The sequence below is a fragment of the Coloeus monedula genome (genome assembly GCF_965178545.1).
Source record: "Coloeus monedula genome assembly, chromosome: 5".
NCBI classification, from domain to species: Eukaryota; Metazoa; Chordata; class Aves; order Passeriformes; family Corvidae; genus Coloeus; species Coloeus monedula.
The window spans coordinates 46,334,598-46,353,624 of NC_138785.1; the positions used below are offsets into that span (position 1 = coordinate 46,334,598).

Here is a 19,027-nt window from a genome sequence, read left to right on the forward strand (position 1 = left end):
ATTACCTGCTTTTTATGCCATCATATCAAATTCAGTGTTCTTTTCCATCTTCAGTATAATTCACTAATGCTACATTGGCTCAATCACCTTTCTTCTGATATCATACCCTCTTTTTTTTCCTTTGGCGTGGCGTGTGTGTATGCTTAGATGTTTCATCTGTGTTTTTTCATACCAGTGCAGCCACATCATCCACATCCTATGTCATGTTTAGCTTGTGCTATGATTCCTACAAGGCAACAGACATTGAATGCTTATTAATTTATAGGACATCAGATTTAGGCACTTTGTTTAAACCCTACTTCTCTATTATTATTATTTTCCCCATCCCTGTTTTGTGCAATGATTCCTTCTTCAGACTATGAGCTTTTGGGCTTAAATATATACTCAGAAAACATGCAGGATTTCACATCTAACATCAGAACTTTTGAAAACCTTGACTATTATTGATAACAGTGAATTTCCTGACCCACCAACTACTTGCCTGTACCTGCTGTAAAGTATTGGAACACATTTTGTGTACATTATTATTAAGGAAAACAGAAGAAACACCATGCAAACTCAAAAACAGAGTATTGTTTATTCATGTTTTAGTCAATTCAGAATAACCAGCACTTCAGTTTGCTTTTCACTGTGCTTCTGCTTGTAAGTTCATGATCCCAAGAAAAAGCCTGCATTTTAGTTAGCAGAGTCCTTTATTGCCTTCTCACTGCCCACTTTGTGAGATAGATGACAAATTATTGGAGGATCTATCAGAACTCTGTTCTCACCCCACATAATGAGAGTTTTCATTCCTGACCTGAAGCATCATGCCTTCCAACTTGTTTTCTCCTGACCAAGAGATTTTGAATTCTGTGGTCTGAAGCACGAATTGCAGGTGTTTTCTCCACTTTCATGTCTTTCATATAGCAATGTTACCCATAGATTTGCAGAATTTTTAAATATTAAAGGTCTGGATTTGATCTCACACAAGGAGGTGTTATTTCATCTAGGTGGAGTGAGTTTGTAAGATGTAGTTACTGTCTTCCAAAATATTATTTCTAACTGAAATGGTCCACAGCTTGGCTTCAAAGCTTTCCTTTATGTACCTTAAAGATCATCTAAACCAGTGTAGTGAATCCTGTCCTAGGCCTCCAGTTGTTGTCATCTATGATGTTACAGAGGACTGGCTCTACTGTGTAGACGACTAAGCTTGTTCTTGCACACACCACCACATATTTCATTAGATAACAATATGTGTAGTCCAGGACTAGTTGTAGTAGTTTAGATTGTAGATAGGCTACAGCAGATCGCAATTTTAGCCAACTTCCTGACTTGTTGAGAAGCATTCATAGTTCTAGCATGTATTTTATATTTGTAGTTATCATAAAACATCCTGCTGTAATAGTTTATTGGGAAGAAATAATACAGGTTGTATAAGTAATACACCCTTGTAGAATTCTCAGCACATTGTGAAGAAATAACTTAATCTTTTAAAAGATCATCCTGCCTGTTTAAAGACAGTGTGAATTAATTTCTGGTTTTCTTATATACCATTTACAGGACTATCCAAGAACATTAATCTCTGCCCTTTTACAAACAGGTCACAGCTTAAAAAAGCTCTGAATGTCAGTATTGTTTGCCTCCCAGAATATTTTTCTGAGGAGTTCTTTTATGCTTTGATTCAAAGTTATACTCTTATTATCAGATTTATAGTAAGTATAGTTTAGGACTTCACTGACTTTAACATAGTGTTCAAAGTCAGTAAAACTCTTCCTTAGGTTGCTGCAGTTGTAAGACAAACTGCATAAAATAAATGCTTGGTTTTCCTATTTTAATTGCTGCTTATCTGAATTTCTGGGTTTAATAACTGATGTACTCTAAGAATAACATAAAATATTGATAGTGATGGTTTGGGTTTTTTTTACAATCTCTGTAAGACTTATTTACGGATGTAAAAGTTAAGGGGTTGTTTTTCATAGTGTCTTAGGTTGGGAAAAGGGCAATATAAGTGAGGCAGGATTACTGTTAGTTTGTTTCATGTTCTTAAATGAGAAAAATGGAAAGTTGTACATGGTATAATAAACAGAATAATAATAAATATTGAAGAATAATAATAAAGAGGATTATTATTGAATAATGATAAAGTGATGCAAAGACAATCACTCACAACCTAGCACAGACTGATGCCCAGTCTGTCTCCAGTGGCCACTTTGAAAAACAATCTTTGTTCTCTCCTGCCCTCCATGCCTCCAGTCCCCTTCTTCTTCTACCACCACTTTTTCTTGCTGAGCATAATGTTACAGGTATGGAATATGCCTTTGGCCACTTGGGGTCATTTGGCTTAGCTGTGTTACCTCTCAACTTCATGGCCATCCCTACTCTACTTATTGGGGGCAGAGAGGAGGGGGAAAAATTAGGTAGGTTTGACACTGTGGAAGTGCAGTTCAGCAATAGCCAAAGCATTGGTGTGTTAAGAGCATTGTTTTAGCCAAAACTCCACAATATCATACCAGCTGCTATGAGGAAAGAAAACCTCATTCCCAGTCAGGCCCAGTACCTGAACTTGACATTTACTGATTTTAAGTACTTGGCATAGTCCTTTCAAGTCTATTTTTGCACTTGAATAAAATCAAATTACACCAAAAGGATAATCTGAGTATCAGTTGCCTGGAAAGCCTAAACTTTATAGAGTTTATTTGTGAAATAAGCAGAAGGATCTTCCTCTGATTAATCTTTTTGATATTAACAATTTTTTAATCAAGTTGTCTTAGCTCTGAAAACTGTTGTCTTTTTCTCTGTAACAGCATAGTTCTAACTCAATGAAACAAGGAACTCTTCTTATTCCAACCCCTGTTTAAACTTGATGGGGAGTTATTGATGAAAAAAACATACTGGAAAGTAATTCTTTGAATGGGGTGATCTTCATTAAGCAGGTCTGGCTGTGTTCTTTATTTTACTATTCAGCCTTATTTCGTGTCAGTCATTACAGACTTCAGGAAATTATTGTCTGTAAGATTATTGCATTTATGAAGCAATTGAGGTTACAGTCACCCTATTCCAGTTTTATAACACCTTTTGTGACTTAGGGTCCAGAATGTAGTGTCTGTCTTCTTGTGTTGAATCATGTAATTTTACTGAAGCTAGAATGCTTCTGTCTGTGCAGAGTCTGTCTGCATTCAACCTGCTAAATTCAACCTGCATTCAATCTGCTAAAAGGATTTCTCACTGCTGAAGGACTAAAGAATGAGTACTTAGAAATGTCACTCAGAAAAGTGAAAACCCTTATGGATACAGTAGGGTCTATCTTTACTTTGTTTCTGGGACTCTGACAGTTTAATCTTGCTACACAAATTAACTTCCCAATGCTGAAAATAAACAGAAAAGATGATAAGTATCAAAAAGTAGGTAACAAATTGATTTTTTTATTGTAGGTCTCTGTCAGTAACATAAGAACAGTACCACCATATAAAGTTAACTGAAAGCATTTTGAAAATTAATTAATAGTTGTGAAGAACTGTATAACTTCAGTAATAAACACTTGTGAGAACAGAAATCAAGAAGAAAACTGATAATACTTTCTTCAAAACAGAGTTTTAACACAGTACAATAAACGAGGAGCAAAGAGAATAATGAGGTGAAAGCAAAATAGTGAGTAGCTGCTGATTGAGGTTAGTGCCAACCTTGTGTGGAATTAGCTGAGACTCAGGAGTGTAAATATCACCTATAAATATAGAATTTTATCCTAAACCTACTTGAAAGACAGAGCAGATGAAATTTTCCTAGGTAACTTTAATTTCAGCATTTCTAGTTTTCTGAAAGTTTGACTTGACATTTTTGTATACTTCGTGGTTTTTTCACTTCCTCCTTTTCTCTCCTTCTGTATTTTTATTGTGAATATATTTTGTGTATTGGTTACAAACATTCCACAGAAGCAGATAAAACAAAATATTGAATTTGCCCTTTCAGTCAGAAAACATGTTTACATCCAAATCAATAAATCAGTACCTAATTCTTGTTGAGTATTTATTCATTGCCAAAACTACTGCATGGTCGTATTTTCTCAGGTTATCCTTTCTTACTAAAATTTTATATTCTATTACTATAGGATTGGTCAAATTGAGAATTAATTTTTGTTAATGCAGACTGCACATTCCATAGCAAACTCTAATTTCTTTATCTTATTTCCTTTTCAAAAACAGGCATCACTGTTTCATATTGCACTTTTTGTTAGAAAGCCTACAACTACCTGAAGTTTTCCATGTGAAAATACTTGTATAAACAATACTTGATTTAAGATAAATACTTTAACATATATCATCACTTTCTTAAGAAGCATTATTTGACAATTCAGCTATAGCAGTCAAGGACTGTTACCCAGCTGTATACCCAGTAGGCAGAGGTTACTTGCTTCACAGCTCAGCCAGCAGAGCAAAAGTGCGAGCTCTCATTGTTCCAGTACACTAACGTCAACAATGGCTTTGATATATGTAATTAGCAATTAGATTAAATTTGCTTATTTTGCACTTAAATGGATCAACTTGAATTCCACTGGCTGCACAGTGAAGAATTATTTTTCTGTCAGGAATATAGTAACAAAATTCTTAGAAGAAAACATCTTGAATTTCTATTGCTGTGCAAAATAATTTTGTCTCCTGAGTATCGAGCGTGTTTCATTGTTGTTTTTCCTGTAAGAATACAGCTGAAGCCTTATTATGCCACTTTTGTGTGCTTATATTTTATTGAACATTGTATTATGTGGTTTGTTTTATCCAGACTTTTACAATGGTGTCTTTCCTTTTTCTATTCTGATAAATACAATCAAAAATAGCATTTTTGAAGTTGTTTGCCAGCAACATGCTCCTAGTAGTGACAAGCAACAACTAAAAACCATTTTCTTTATTCCTACATGATATTTTCCTATGTATTTTAATTACTGGGAAAAGAAAAAACAGTGGATTCAAGATATAACAATTAATAAATTGCTTTACCAAATGTTACATATACAGTGAGAAAGTTAACTAGTTTTTTTACTGAACAATTGTAAAATTCAGGATCTAGTTTTACCTCTACACAGGGAATAGTGATGATCTACACTTGTACCCTGGCATTAGGTGCAGCCGAGAAATAGCCTGTGCAGGTCACCATCAGGTTGCACTGTTAAATACCTCAGTCCTAGGTGAAGCTCTGGCTATAAAGTTCCCATCTACCTCCTGCCCAAGATTATGAGGAGAGCTGGGGACGACACTCATTATTTTTAGGGGTTAAGCCAACTACTGTCTTCTTTTTAGCTTGTTCTGGATAAGGTTATTTCCTGAAGTGAATATATATATATATTATTGATTGTAGGATGGAATGGGAAATTTGAGAGTCACTAAAAAAGGAATACGACTTGAAGGAATATCTGAATTTCTACTTCCACTATATGTGAAAGAAATCCATTCCCGAAAGGTAGGTGTTTTTCATCTTTATTTCTTAATTTGCAGGTAATATAAATTGATCTCCTCATTCTCAAACTACAAAGTTTAGTTCTTACACCTCCTAGATTAGCAATCAGAAGAGATTTGCTTTGAGAATACCTTAACAATGAAAGCTTCCTTCATGTCACAAATTATTTTTTTTTCTGAAACCTTTCTTGGCTCTTAAAAGAAATGTTTTATCCTAAAGAAAGGAGATTCAAAGCATGTATATTTTATACTTCAAATGACCTCAGCACTGGGAATGGAGCATTTGACTCTAATTTGATGTGAAGTCCAGAAAACAAGAGTGGTGATAAGTGCAAAATACAGTGAAATAAGGAATGCTCTTGTTCTTTCTGTCACTAGCTATAATGATTTCCTTTTCTTTTTCATTCTTATTTTAATTTTTGTTTGGGTTTGTTTTGCTCATTAGGTAGAGGAAATCCTGCTATACTGTCTCCAGGATTTAATTTTTCAAAGCAAAACCTTTCTAATGTTATTTAAATGTAATTATCATATGGCATCAGATTATTACAGAGGAAAAAAGAAAAACAAGAAATTTTGTACAAAGGAATTCAGTGTAGTTCATTTTAACCCTTTCATTTTGATTTAGTTATGCTGTTTATATTAACATTGTCAATGAATTAAAAAAAAATTGAAATACTAGAAAAATCTTCTTTTTACCATGCAAGTGATTACCTATGATCAGAATAGAATGTTACATTGGTTTTCAGTCAATCATCTGCAAAGAATTTTAATCTGCGTACTGCAACAGTTGATAGGAATCACAACTATGTTGACCCTAAATGCCTTTGTGGAAAATTTTGTCTGTTGAAATCTGTCTTCTATGTACATAAGAAAAGTCTTGAGTACATTCATAAATGAGATCATGACAGTTTTCCCATTTCTCTTAATTAGTTCACTCTTGTGTTAATAAATCCTTGAGGTAGTCTCTTCATCCTCTTTTTCTGTCAAGCTAAGATCTTTCAATGTTTAATAAAGTAGCAGTGTTGTCCGAGGTAATGAAAACTTTTATAATATTTAAGTAACCTTGGAGGGAGCATACTTTTCCTTCAAGGCTGCAGAATATTAGTCATGATGTGTGTATTTTTCCTGTTTCTTTTTTGTGAGTAGAGTGTGTCTGTTATTTCTCCGTGTCCTGTTACTGTTTGTGAAAGTTATGATTCGGAATATTTTCTTGGCCAGTGCTTCATATTGTAGAACACTGGTTCTATTAAAGTGAAGATGGAAACTTTTGTTTCAAGTGATAATAATGAGACGAGTAGGGTCCTAATTTCATTTAGCTGCTAACAAATCTCAGAAAAAAAATGCACGCAGATGCATTTTATACATATTTAGTGTATAATTATTGCAAAAGAAAGGGATGCAAAATCTACCAGATGCCTAACATAAGGTCCCACTAGTCCTGTGAGGCTCATGAAAACCTGACACTTGCCAGTAAGTATTCTCAAGCCAGCAGAAAATAGAGTTGATCATTAACTGGGCAAAATAATTCAAGTAAAATATTTTTGGTGTTCCAGGTCTACTTACACATACTAACTTCAAGACCCTTGTCACCTAGATAAAAAAGTGGTATTTACACAGGCTTTATTCTCATCTTGCAGTACCTGTGAACTAGGTTCACTTTCCAGTCTTTTGCCAATTTGCTCAGTATTGTTGTGCTGAAGTTCAGTAACTTTTGTATGCAAATGTGGATGCCACAAGGGAATGATGAAAGAAACCTCTGGAGCTGTATTCAGCTTAGCAGTAGGGTTTTGTAATGTCTCTGCAGGATATTTCTACAGCTGTATGGCATCTGCATGTGACATTAGCTGTTTTGGCACTTACAAAAGTGACCACAGTGCTGTTGAAATCTAAAAGTAAGCTAGGTTTTCTGAGTTCTCATCACAGTCAGTAGACACCTAGTCAATACTGACCGCAGATTCTGATCAGCTGTCCTTCCTGCTCACCAGCTACTAGTGTTTACTTTAGGTAACACAGATGGGAATGCTTTTTGTCTGCCTTTTCCATGGAAGTAATAATGACTTAATTTTGATGTATATTGGAGTTAAAATATTCAGTGAAAACAACTCATTGCTTATTTTCTAAAAGGAGAGCTAGCTCTTCAAGCCAATTTACTCATTCCCCTATAAAAGAGCACATCCATTATAGTGGCATTTTTTGATTAACTCTTGGGATGACTTTAACATATTCAGTAGTAGCTTTGCAGGAGAGGTATATTTCCTCTGCACTGGGGAACATGGTTTGTGGACTGGCCTCTGAGGGACTTCCATGTAGGGCTCTCAGCTGAGGAGGTCAGGCCTTCCCTGTTCTCCCATTGCAGCACAGGGCAGAGGGAGGTGGGAAGGCCAGTGCTGTTAGCAGTGAGGTACAGCAGCGGGTGTGGTGTGCTGTGACTAAGAGGCATGACTGAAATTCTTGCATGTTTGCTGGTGCTATCTTTTAGTAAGCTGGATCTGAAGGTGATAAAAAATCCTAATTGAGAGGGCAGCATCACCTCTAATTCTGACAGTGAATTATTGCTGACAAGAGTGCCCAGCAGTCTGTTCAGTAGGTAGGCTGAGCTGAGCTCTCTGCTGCTACAATTTAAGTGTGAGACTAGCTAGATTTGCTAGTGTAAAGCTCACATATGCTTACTGATGACCACTTGCCTGCTGCATACCTGGATGCCCAAATAAGATCATTTATGCAGTGTTAAATGCAGACCTTAAACTGTCTTTACCAGGAGAATGGTATTGAACTTTGTATACAGATTGAAATACTGCCTTTTATCTTGTGATTGCTTCATTGAAACCCTGAATATTCAAAATAAATACTAAAATACTTAGGTTTAAGTCAGTTGGAAAACAAATGTGTGTGAATTGTTAAAACTTCTAGGGATATTTTGTTCTGATAGTATGAAATTTTCCTTCCAAAAGTAGTAGTGAAAAATCCAGGTCTTGACTAAAATGAATATTCTCTTTTCTGTAGAAGTTGTGTAAATGAGAAGGCTACTCAGAGTGTGCTGTTTCCCTAGCCCTGCTCCTCTTACATTGCCCTTTTTATCCTATCCAGTTAGTGGTGTCCACAGCGCTACAGGTTCCTACCCCAATTCTATGTTTATGCAGGGAAGAAACTTCTGCATTTTCATCAAATGGCTTCACTGCATGCCAGAAATTAAAATGATGCATCAGAACCTGAGCAGATAAGGGCTCATTTGATCCTGAATTGACATCTTTATATTCTCCAAACCAGGGCATGTGTACTCTATGAAAGGAATTTTACAGAGAACTACATTTTGACTGTGAATGGCCTAGCTGTATACTTTTGATCAAATTGCTAGCCTGAAACCATTAAGTTTCACCCAGACCATGTTATAGTTCCCATGTTTATATCATTTGCATTGATATAATGCAAACTTCATTCTTTATAGTGTACCATTAATGGGGTGTATGAAATCAAATAACACATAATGCAACATCCTCAATTATTTCATTATTTCATTTCTTCTGAATTAAGTTTTTTTATTATGCTACTGCATGCATACTACTGCACTTTTGAATGGAAACAATAAAGGTACAGTCTTATTAACTTCTCATATAACAATAAAAGGAGTTTGTGGTGTTTTCTTGAGAATGGGTTTATTAATCTTTTCATTTGCACATACAGTTCTTAAGGGCTGAAGAAAATACAGTTTTCTCTTTGTTAAATTCTTTCTATTACAAAAAAAGAAGTAATCCATTGTCCCTCAAAGTAGACGGGAATTCCGTTGGGGTTTTTTTTTCACAGTTAATAAGGTTTAAAATGTATTCTCTTAAATTAGCATGTGTTTTCCAGAGATATCCTTAGAGAACACAAAATTTAATAATTGAGTTAAAAGTCTTTGGGAAAATGTCAAAAAAAAAAAGAAAGAGTGAATATATGTGATTTTCTAACTGAACATGGGAAACTCTGAAAACACTCTGTATAGCTTGTCCATATAAATTATAATAATTTAAATATAAATTATAATAATTTACATTTAATTTAAATATAAATTATTTATTTAATTTATATTTAATTAAAATATAAATTATAATAATTTCTATATAAATTAAGAAATTGTAGGTGGAATTCAAAGCAGGACTTCTGTCACGTATTTTTTCCTCCAGATTTTTACTTGAGAGACTGAATATCCTTGTAAGCATTTAGAGAGCTTTATTTTACATTGTTTTATTTCCAAACCTGGATCAATCTTGACATAAGAAAATCTACAATATATTTCTTTCAACACTGTTTTTCTGAGTGTATATAATCATCGAAACAAATTAACCTTTGCTAATTTCAGCTAGATGATTGCATATATACTAAGGTTTATGTTTGGGCCTCAGGTGCCTTTGCAAGAACCTCAAATTCTTTTCCTGAGACAATGTCTTTGTTGAGCTTCTGTCTCTGATCGAGTTATAAAGATGCAGCATAGGAAATCACATGAAAAACCTTTATGAATTTGAGGAAGAACATATACTCTTCTTGTGCATTGGGACAGTCTTCTTTTTTTTTTTGCAAGACCATAAATCAGATGCTCCTTGCCTTTACTAACCCCATGCTCATTTTGTCCCAATTGCCTTCTTTTCATGTCTACATTATGATTTCCAGGGCCTCTCCCACATAATCTTACAAGGAACTGATCTGAGACTGACTGGGCTGTAGATTCCAAAGTCTTCCCGCCTTGCAAGATGCTCATTCTCTCTTAGAAGGGCTTGCCAGGATGGGGGTTTTGTTGATTTTGGGCTTGGGTAGGAGGAGCATATTCCCCTACATTCCACTCAGACATGTTCTCCCAAAATTTCAAGGCCAGATTTGCTATATCTACTCTCTTTTCTGCTCTATGAGGTACCCCATTGCCATGCAGTCAAACTAGTTCAAGAATCTGCCAAGTTCTACCACTACTGAAGTGTATAGGTATCAGAGAAACTCCATTTAGGAGATGTCATTGCACACTTTTTTGTAATATCAAAAAAATCACAAAGGTACCTAAAGAATCTGCCACTGTTATTACACAGGAGGAAATGCAATACTTGTTTCTGTAGCTGCATGTCACAATCCACTCAGATAAAACTTGATATGCTTCCCAGTTCATTTTTATGATACCTTCTCTTCAAGCCTTGCCCTTTGGGATCACTCACCTGTCACTAAGGATAAAGTCACTATTATGGCATTGTCCTGGTTTCGAGAACTAGGACAGTCATAAAGGACTCCTTAAGTCATTTTGGCTCTCAACACAGTGTCATTCCAATAGTGTCACTTTTATTGGTAGGAACAAGATATAAGGTTTTCTTAATCACAAGCTTTGCCAAAGGACAAGTCACTTCTATATTTGTTGGTGGTCTCTGGAGGGACTACCACTCTGAAATTGAGTTGGCTTTGCTCCCTCTTTGCTGACAGCTGATAGAAACTTCCACGATTCATGATTTTGTCCTTGATTTGCTATACTTCAGTGTAATCTGTCTGGGGATCATCCAGTTGAACAACTTTGAGTGTTGCTTTTTCATGTCATCCTCTACTCTTATTATTGGTATGACTTGTTGCTCAGTCAAGGAGGATCTCAGCTTTTTACACTGAAAAATCTGAGTTAATATTACCCAAGCCTTTTTCTTTGGTTGCTTATTGTTCATGAATAAAGTCACGAGAGGCCTGTATCCACCCAATTTTATACAAGCCTGAGGAACTGAATTTGTTTGGGAGCACTCCTTCAGATGCATGTGGGAAAGTTATTGAAGTTCTAACTGTTTTTCTGGGGGTTGGTTGTCGTTGTTTTTGGCATCAATTGCATTTCCAGTTTTCCAAGTACTTCCTTCATGTAACACATCTGTGTCCTCCTGGGGAAAATTTCAGTGAAACCATGTGACATCTCAGTTTGATGTTCATAATGTCATGTATCTGATTCTTATGTAAAGTATATTTAGATTGATGTTTTAACTGTGTGGGCATCTTAGGCTGAGGAATGACCTTTTCTTTCCTGAACAACTTTGAAATAATTTAGTTGCAGTTTACACAAGCTAAGCAATTAAAGAAATTCTGTATGTTTAAAAAAAAGTTATTAATATTTCCATAGAAAGTCTGATCCAACATAATAAAGTAAAAGCAAATGACTTGTAAGTGACTTGAGAAGGGGAATAATCTCTGTCTGACTTTCTCTCTTTGTGTATGAATTTGCTTCTGTTTCTTCTTGGAGAACATTTATCCTTTCCATGCTATTTTGTAACCTTAAGGAACACCTTAGTTTTTGTTCCTCTGTATAAACCTTAGGACTATGGATGCACAGGTAATACTAAGAGGCAAAAATGGGAGTCATTGTGACAGAAAAATATCCATAAAAGCCATTAAGCACAAACAAAATATATTAACATAATTTTATCTTCCCAAAATACTGATAGTTTTTTAGCCCTGACTTGAAGGCGGCTGAGATAATTTTAAATGCATTTCTTACAAGTTTGGCAGTGCAATATCCAATCTCTTAGCCCTTTGGTAGGGAAAACACATATTTTCACAAAAACCATTTTAAACCGTGTGTCTTAAGTCAGGAGATACTTCATATCCAAAGATTCAGTGTATTAAAAGATAAGAATATTCATGTAATATAATTATAAGTCTAATGATGTTGGAAGTTGCCAGAATGGATTTCTGAAGGGGAAATCAGGCCTGCCCAAGACGACTGTCTTCTACAACAAAGTATCATGCTTGGTGGATGAGGACAACTAATATTTTTAATCTTGTCTTTAGTCTCCCCTCACATATTGATTGATGATGTACAGTACAAAAGAGTGAGGTGGCCTGAAAACTGGTTAAACTGCTGGGTTTCACGAGTTGTGAGCAGTGTAGGCCAGTTTCTCCTGGTGTAGTCATGGGATCAGTACTGAGGACAGTGTTGTTTAATTTCTTCATCAATGACCTGGACAATTGCAGTGCATTCTCAGCAAGATTACATATGAGACATAATTAGGAGGAGGAATGTACTAACAAATAATTTTTAGAAGCAAAAGAGAACAAGAAAAATAATGAAAGCATTGCAGTTTTAACTGTTCGAAAGTTTATTATTCCCAACTCATTAGTAATAACATTCTTTTTTCTTTTCCTGTTTCATATCATGTGAATCTCAAAAGTATTGAGGGTAACTATCAATCACAACTTCAAAGATAGCCCTTTGAAAATGAATATAAGCAAGATTCTCAAGGTATTTATTCTGAAACAGAAGTTGATGTCCTAAAGTTTGAATGTGTAAATTCCAGAAATGCAAGTTAGCTTACAAAATTAATTTTGCCCATTATACATATAAAAATTATTTTTTATATTTAAATAAAACAGAATTGTTACAATCTTTTACTTAGTCAGTTTTGCTTTCAGAATACTTTTTGTCTTGATGTTTCTCACTTTAAAAATATTTGTAATGAAATTATATAAAGTAGTCAAGTCATTCATAATCTACAAAAATAAATATCAATAAAATTCCCAGAATTACCCAAACCTAAAGACTTCTTGTTACAGATCAGAGTTGTGAAGTTCTTAACCAATTTTTGTTTTGATGACATCTGTGACAAAGTTATAGAAGCTTACTTCCAGAGTTTCATGAGACAGTTTGGAAAAAATTATTCTTCTACCTATTTATGTAATTTGTCAGACCTGTATTGTGTTAGAACAAGGGTTGATGGGTGGAGGGGTTTTTTTCCTATTAGTATTCTCAATATTTCTCTACTCTCTCAGGAAGAATAAAAGTCCTGAGCAAGGAAAGAAAATTGCATTCTAACCATTAATAAATACTCTACATTTTTGAACACTGCACACAATATTGTGTCCAACATCCTAATAGAGAAAATTAATGAATATTTCAAAGTTTACAAGGAAAAAAAAAGAACGAATCTCATCTCAACTATCTGGAGTGAAATTCATAGGAAAAGTTATAGCATAACCATTATGACAGTGTCTTATTAGGACACCATTGCTCTCTTAAAGGGAAAAATTGCTTGTTCCTTCACAGCTTCTGATAGCCACTACAAGCAAATATAATGATTTCATTTAAAATACTGTCCCTCTCCCATTTGAAATGAGTATTGTATTTTCTTGGTTTCAGAAAGAGCTAATTTGAATTTTACTGCTTCAAAATAAGCAACATTTTTTGTATGAAGACATATACATGACTTGCTTGGTCAGTCTCAAGAGCTGGAGTGTTTTATTCCAGATAGCAAGCATGCTTTTTGATTTTGTACTTTACAGCATTTGTTGCCATAAGAAATACATCATGCTATAACCTCTAGTTTCAGAAACAACTTGTCTCCAGCAATGAAATTTTCTCCTTTGAAAATGCCTTTACAGAGCAATTTTTGGGGTTTTTTTACCATCCCTGAAGGAGTTTCCTGTCCATCTGGTTCCATCTCTTTTATATAGTTCTAAAATCCCTCCCTCAGTGACTAAAACTTCATGGCTTTTTGTACTGTCAGATCAATTTTTCAGGAAGTCTGCTGAACTTCCATCAATTTTAGGAAGCAATATGGCCACAGCATTACCTGTAATGGGGAAGCATCAAGCTAAAATAAGGTAGAGAAGGTAAAGAGATGCAAGAAAAGTACTAAAAGCATTTTAATGAAATAGTGCAAATTACTAAAACATTTTAGAATAAAAAGTATCCTTTTTCTCTTTCCCTTTTTAGACAGTGCAAGAAATACATCAGTTATACTTTTTTTGCTTATAGGTCTTCAGTACATGGTTAATTCAATTCATCTTTAAAAATAGACAGGTAGAACAATCATTCTCCTTTTTAGATGCAAAATTAGTACCACATTTCATCATCTTATGGATTATATTCTTGAATCTTTGCTAACAGGTTTACTCCAAAGTAGCTGGAAATTTGTTATTTGAGGAAATGAAATGGAAGCATTGATTATACCAAAACAAGGACTGTGTTTTGACACTGGCCTCCATCCAAGAGTGATAAGTAATGCTAACGTTAGTTGAAAGCCTTGTTGGCTTGAAGAACATCCTCAGGAAATAACTGCACAAAGCCAAACAATTTCTATTCTTTCTATTACCAAGTGTATGATGAGTGACTTCATTTAATCTGAAGCTATTATGATATGTTAAAATTTCAAATTAAAAAAATTACTTCTCATCTTTAACAAGTTATATGACGTTAATTTTTAAAACTCAGTTTTGATTAGACTCTACTAATTCACTAAAATGTGATTTTTTTTTTTAAAGTCTTAGAATTAAATTTCAAGAAAATTTTTTGAGGTAGTAACTAAGCGTGTAGGTTTTCAAAGCTGAATCTCCAAACTATATGAAGACTTCACATTAGAGAAGGAAAGCCTTAAAACAGAAAACTAGTGCATTGTTGTGTGGTGTATTATTTGTGTCTCATAAACAAAAAGTGAGGGAAAGATTTTTTTTCTTGTTAGAAATTCAACGGGAAGTAAACACTAGCAAAAACTTCAAACTACATGTAGTGAAATCCATGGGTGAGATAAGGACAAAGAAAACTCACAAGTAGAAATCTTAAAATGGAAGCAGCTGAACAAGTTAGCATCCTGTACTGGAATTGGTAATTATGGGTTCAGCATTATGATTGTACAATAACAGCTGGGGATTTACAGTAAAGTTGGCTCTTGAGCTTCAGCCAGAGGCTCATTTGTATCTTGCTGAATTTAAATCAGTTGTTCTGCAAAGGAAGTAACTATAGTTCACAAAGTTTGTTAATTTAGAGTGGCAATCTGTCATACATAATTCTACAACAGCTACTACAGTACATACACTTACTGAACTCTTTGCAAGTGTAAGTGGTAATTGCAGTAGTTGGCTGAAGGCTTACACTGAATTGTCTTTTGGCCTGAAGTTGAAATTATTTTTAAAAATAGAAAGTTATACATAATTCTGATTAGTAAAAGTGAGACTGCTATTGATACTAAACTTGGCACTCCAGTTATGATTTGCATGAAGGCAGTTACAATCATTTTTAATAAAAAGGAATATTGATGTTTACAGCAAAAATATAGAATGGCTAGAATTTCTTTTTTTCTCTTGCTAGATCAGTATATAAACTACAAGGTTTGGACGAAGTTTACTTTTGCTTCTGAGCTTCTCCATTGGCGTCCACCAGCTTAGAATCTTCCTATAAATCTCCAGTGTCTCTTTCTGGGTATAGTACAAAATCACAGAAGGAAAGTGTTCCATACTTGTGTTGTTGTTTTGATAAAGTACAGGCATTTTGGAATGTCAATTAACTCTCCTGACAAGCTGAGCCAAAACACTGCCACAGAAAATGCAGATAGTAGATTGGCTTTTTGCAGCAGAAACTACTTTACATTCCACAAGCAACAAACTACTTTTAAAAATATTGTAGTAAAAATATTATTATGACTATTTAGATCAGAGATACTACTGAATGTTCTTTTAAGATGCAAATGTTGCTTCTCTTATAAAATATTCTCTACTAGGAGGCAGTTGTTTTTTGAAACAGTGTGGATCATATTGAACAGTACACAAATTCTGGAGTAGCTTCATTGGTTATTCAACAGGAATAAGAACAATAAAATTTTGTTATTCTGAAAGTGAGGAGAATTATACATTGGCATAATAATTGGTGGGACTCATAATGCTCAGATGAGGTGTTGAGATTACTTGAAGCAGCCAATGCAAGAATGGTGTCTCTTTACCATTTATAAGTGGTGGTGATTGAATACTTGGGAAAATACAGTAAAGTTTATGGAAAAGACAGGTGTGCTTTGGCAAGGGAAGGGAATAATCCTTATACTTAGCTGTGGCTCTTACTGTTCCTTTAGGTTAGGACATAGAGGGTAATGGTTTTAAACAGAAAGAGGGTAGATTTAGATCATATATTAGAAAGAAATTCTTTACTGTGAGGGTGGTAAGGCACCAGAACAGGTTGCCCAAAGAAGCTGTGGATGCCCCAGCCCTGGAAGTGTTCAGGGCTAGGTTGGATGGGGCTTTGAGCAACCTGGTCTAGTGGAAGGTGCTCCTGCCCATGGGAGTGGGAAACCAGATGATCTTTTAGGTCCCTTCTGACATAAACCATTTGATGATTCTTTGATTTTTGTTTCCTCAATTTTTTTGTCCTATTAGGTGAAAAACAATATCTTGAGATGTTTCTAAAGTTGTCACACACAAACCACAGAAATTATTAGCTGAAATATTGTCAGTAGTGTTTGCAAGAAGTCAAGCTTATATTCTCCTGACTGAAGACCATATTTTTTCTTAACTCCGTATTTTGCTCTTTGCATTTTAAAGCATTTATCAATTTCTCTTTGGAATCAGAAGAGCATTAAAAACACTGTTTTTAACTAAAAATAGAATTGGTGTTAGGATTTGTGTATTTATGGCTATTCTGTACCTTTCTAAGGTTTGCAGGTATTTATTGTTCTGAGTTTATATCTGTGGGTTTCAGCAATTAGAGGTAATTGCCAATCAAAATATTGGAAGAAGCGTCTGATGAGCATGACACAAATGCTTTATATGTGATTCCAGCAGTATAAATCAGTATTTATGAGGCATTCTACTAGGAAATCTGTTGCATGTGTGTATTTTTGTAAGAGTGAAAGGCATAAATCTGATTTTGACCTTAAGTTCGACATTCAGAAGATGGTGTCTATGTACACCCATATTATTTAGTCTCTCCACCCAGTGCCCAGTTCAGGAACATGTATTTCACACATGTTCCTGAATTTTAGTGCAACGAGAAACAGGTGGGTACCAATTACCCCTTTTTACCCCAGGTATCTCAGTTTCTACATAGGAACCACCTAAGCACACACAGACTACAGATACCTGGTGTGCACGACAGTTAAGCTGAGATTACAAGGTGTGCTGCATAATTGAAAAGGAGTCACAGATGCAACCAGCATAATATAACCTTCCTGCTTAATTCCCTTCCCTTGAATAAACCAAGTTCAGGCTTGGAGCATAAGCAAGTAAAGTAAGTAAACATAATTTAAACCTTAACTGTGGATACTAGAATCTAACACATGCCTCAGCTTTAGGCTGAAATGACCCCCCTGCCCAGGCAAAAGAGTCCAAAGGCCTTCAGTTCTCCTAACACAGTAATGAAGTCTTTTATGAGGTACATAGAGACACTTTCTTCACAACATCTAGGTTTTCTATGTGAGTTTCAGTGTGAATTGAGGAAACACATTTAATTGCATGTTTGGGTCAAATTCCACTTCATGCACAAAATTTTGTTGTTGAATCACTTATCCCTTAAAACAAATTACTGCTAGATCAAATAACTAAAAATATTAAGCCTAGGAGTGTTTCCTTTAATTGTAGAAAAACCCATAGGCATTTTTATTATTATTTTGATGTTCTGCACATTTTTGATTTTGATAGTTTTTGAATAGTAATTTAATAATAATTTTAAAATTTAAACAAGTCCAACATTTTAATTACTCATTTGGGTTTTTTTAATAGATCAGTTTAACATTTGTTCTTGAAGACAAATTGCAGGTGAAGGACTTACTTTCCAATTGCTGGGAATAAGTCCCTCAGAATTTCATCTTGTAGTCCTTTTCAAATGAGGTTCTCACTCTTTAAAACAAAATCTCCTCTGATCCATATCATAATATTTAGCATTTCAGTTTTCATCAAAAGACCACTTCTGTAATGCCTGTCCTAATCCTCTCCAATTACTGTTCTTTGATATGTGTTATGGCTTGGTCTTGCAGCATGCAAACTGGATTTCTTTCTGCAAAACTAAGATGGAATATGCAGAAGTATAACCTCCAAAAACACAAATAGTATCAACACTATTTCCTAATGCTATGTCCTCAACACTTCAAGTTTCATTGTAAAAGTCTGTCGTAATTGGATCACACTGCTGTAGTAGGTATAAACAATTTCTCACTTCTTCTAATCAAGTTATTCACTTTCTTTTGTTTCCCTTCCTTAAAATGAAGCCAAGGGCCCTGCTCTTTTGTCAGCCTGCCTGAGGGTTTAGACAGAAGGCTTAATTAATGTCTTCAGCTGTGATCTGGAAAATGCACTCTCTCACAGACAATTTGGATAGATCCCCATGATTCAAATAAAGTAAAACTGAGAAATCTCTAAAGGCTAAAAGTTCCAAGTCAGAAATGTAACTGAGAAATCATTATCCTGAGAATGAACAAAACTCCTTTTTTGTTGTTTTCATCAGAAGTTCATTAGTTTCTTAAATATCTTAATTATATTAGACCTTGAATATCTAGTCTTCTTGCTTGTGATCCTACTATGCTTTCCCGTACAAATAAGAAACTATTTTAACTAAATTTTACTGGGAAGGGAATCTTTATAGAATTAGAATCCACATTTCTCTGTACATATGCATATGGTTTTTCAGAAATTTTACAAGTACCTATGCAGTTCATCTTTTCCTTGCTAAAAGATTTTATCCTTTTTTTTTTTTTTTAATTTTTTTATTCAGTCATTTTTGAATCTTCAAGTATCTAGTGTATGTTTAGGAAATGTGTTTAAAATTTTATTTTACAAATCACTGTAATGTCTTAGGATCACAGTGTCTTGAGAATTTGCTATATGTGCCTACTTACATGTGTATTAGGCTCTACCTTTTTTCAGTC

General features: G+C 34.6%; 1 protein-coding gene across 3 annotated transcripts in view; it reads left to right on the forward strand.

The window, feature by feature from the left end:
* The window catches only part of SGCZ (sarcoglycan zeta), a gene marked incomplete at both ends in the record, with an annotated part of 410,467 nt that overhangs the window by 290,032 nt on the left and 101,408 nt on the right, over window positions 1–19,027 (forward strand). For 2 of the 3 annotated variants that reach the window (XM_082281321.1, XM_082281323.1), the window contains one exon: window positions 5,326–5,427. The exons of the other annotated variant lie outside the window; for it this stretch is intronic. In XM_082281321.1, the coding sequence (XP_082137447.1) occupies window positions 5,326–5,427 (102 nt within the window). The remainder of the gene's footprint in view (window positions 1–5,325; window positions 5,428–19,027) is intronic. 3 annotated transcript variants of the gene reach the window in all.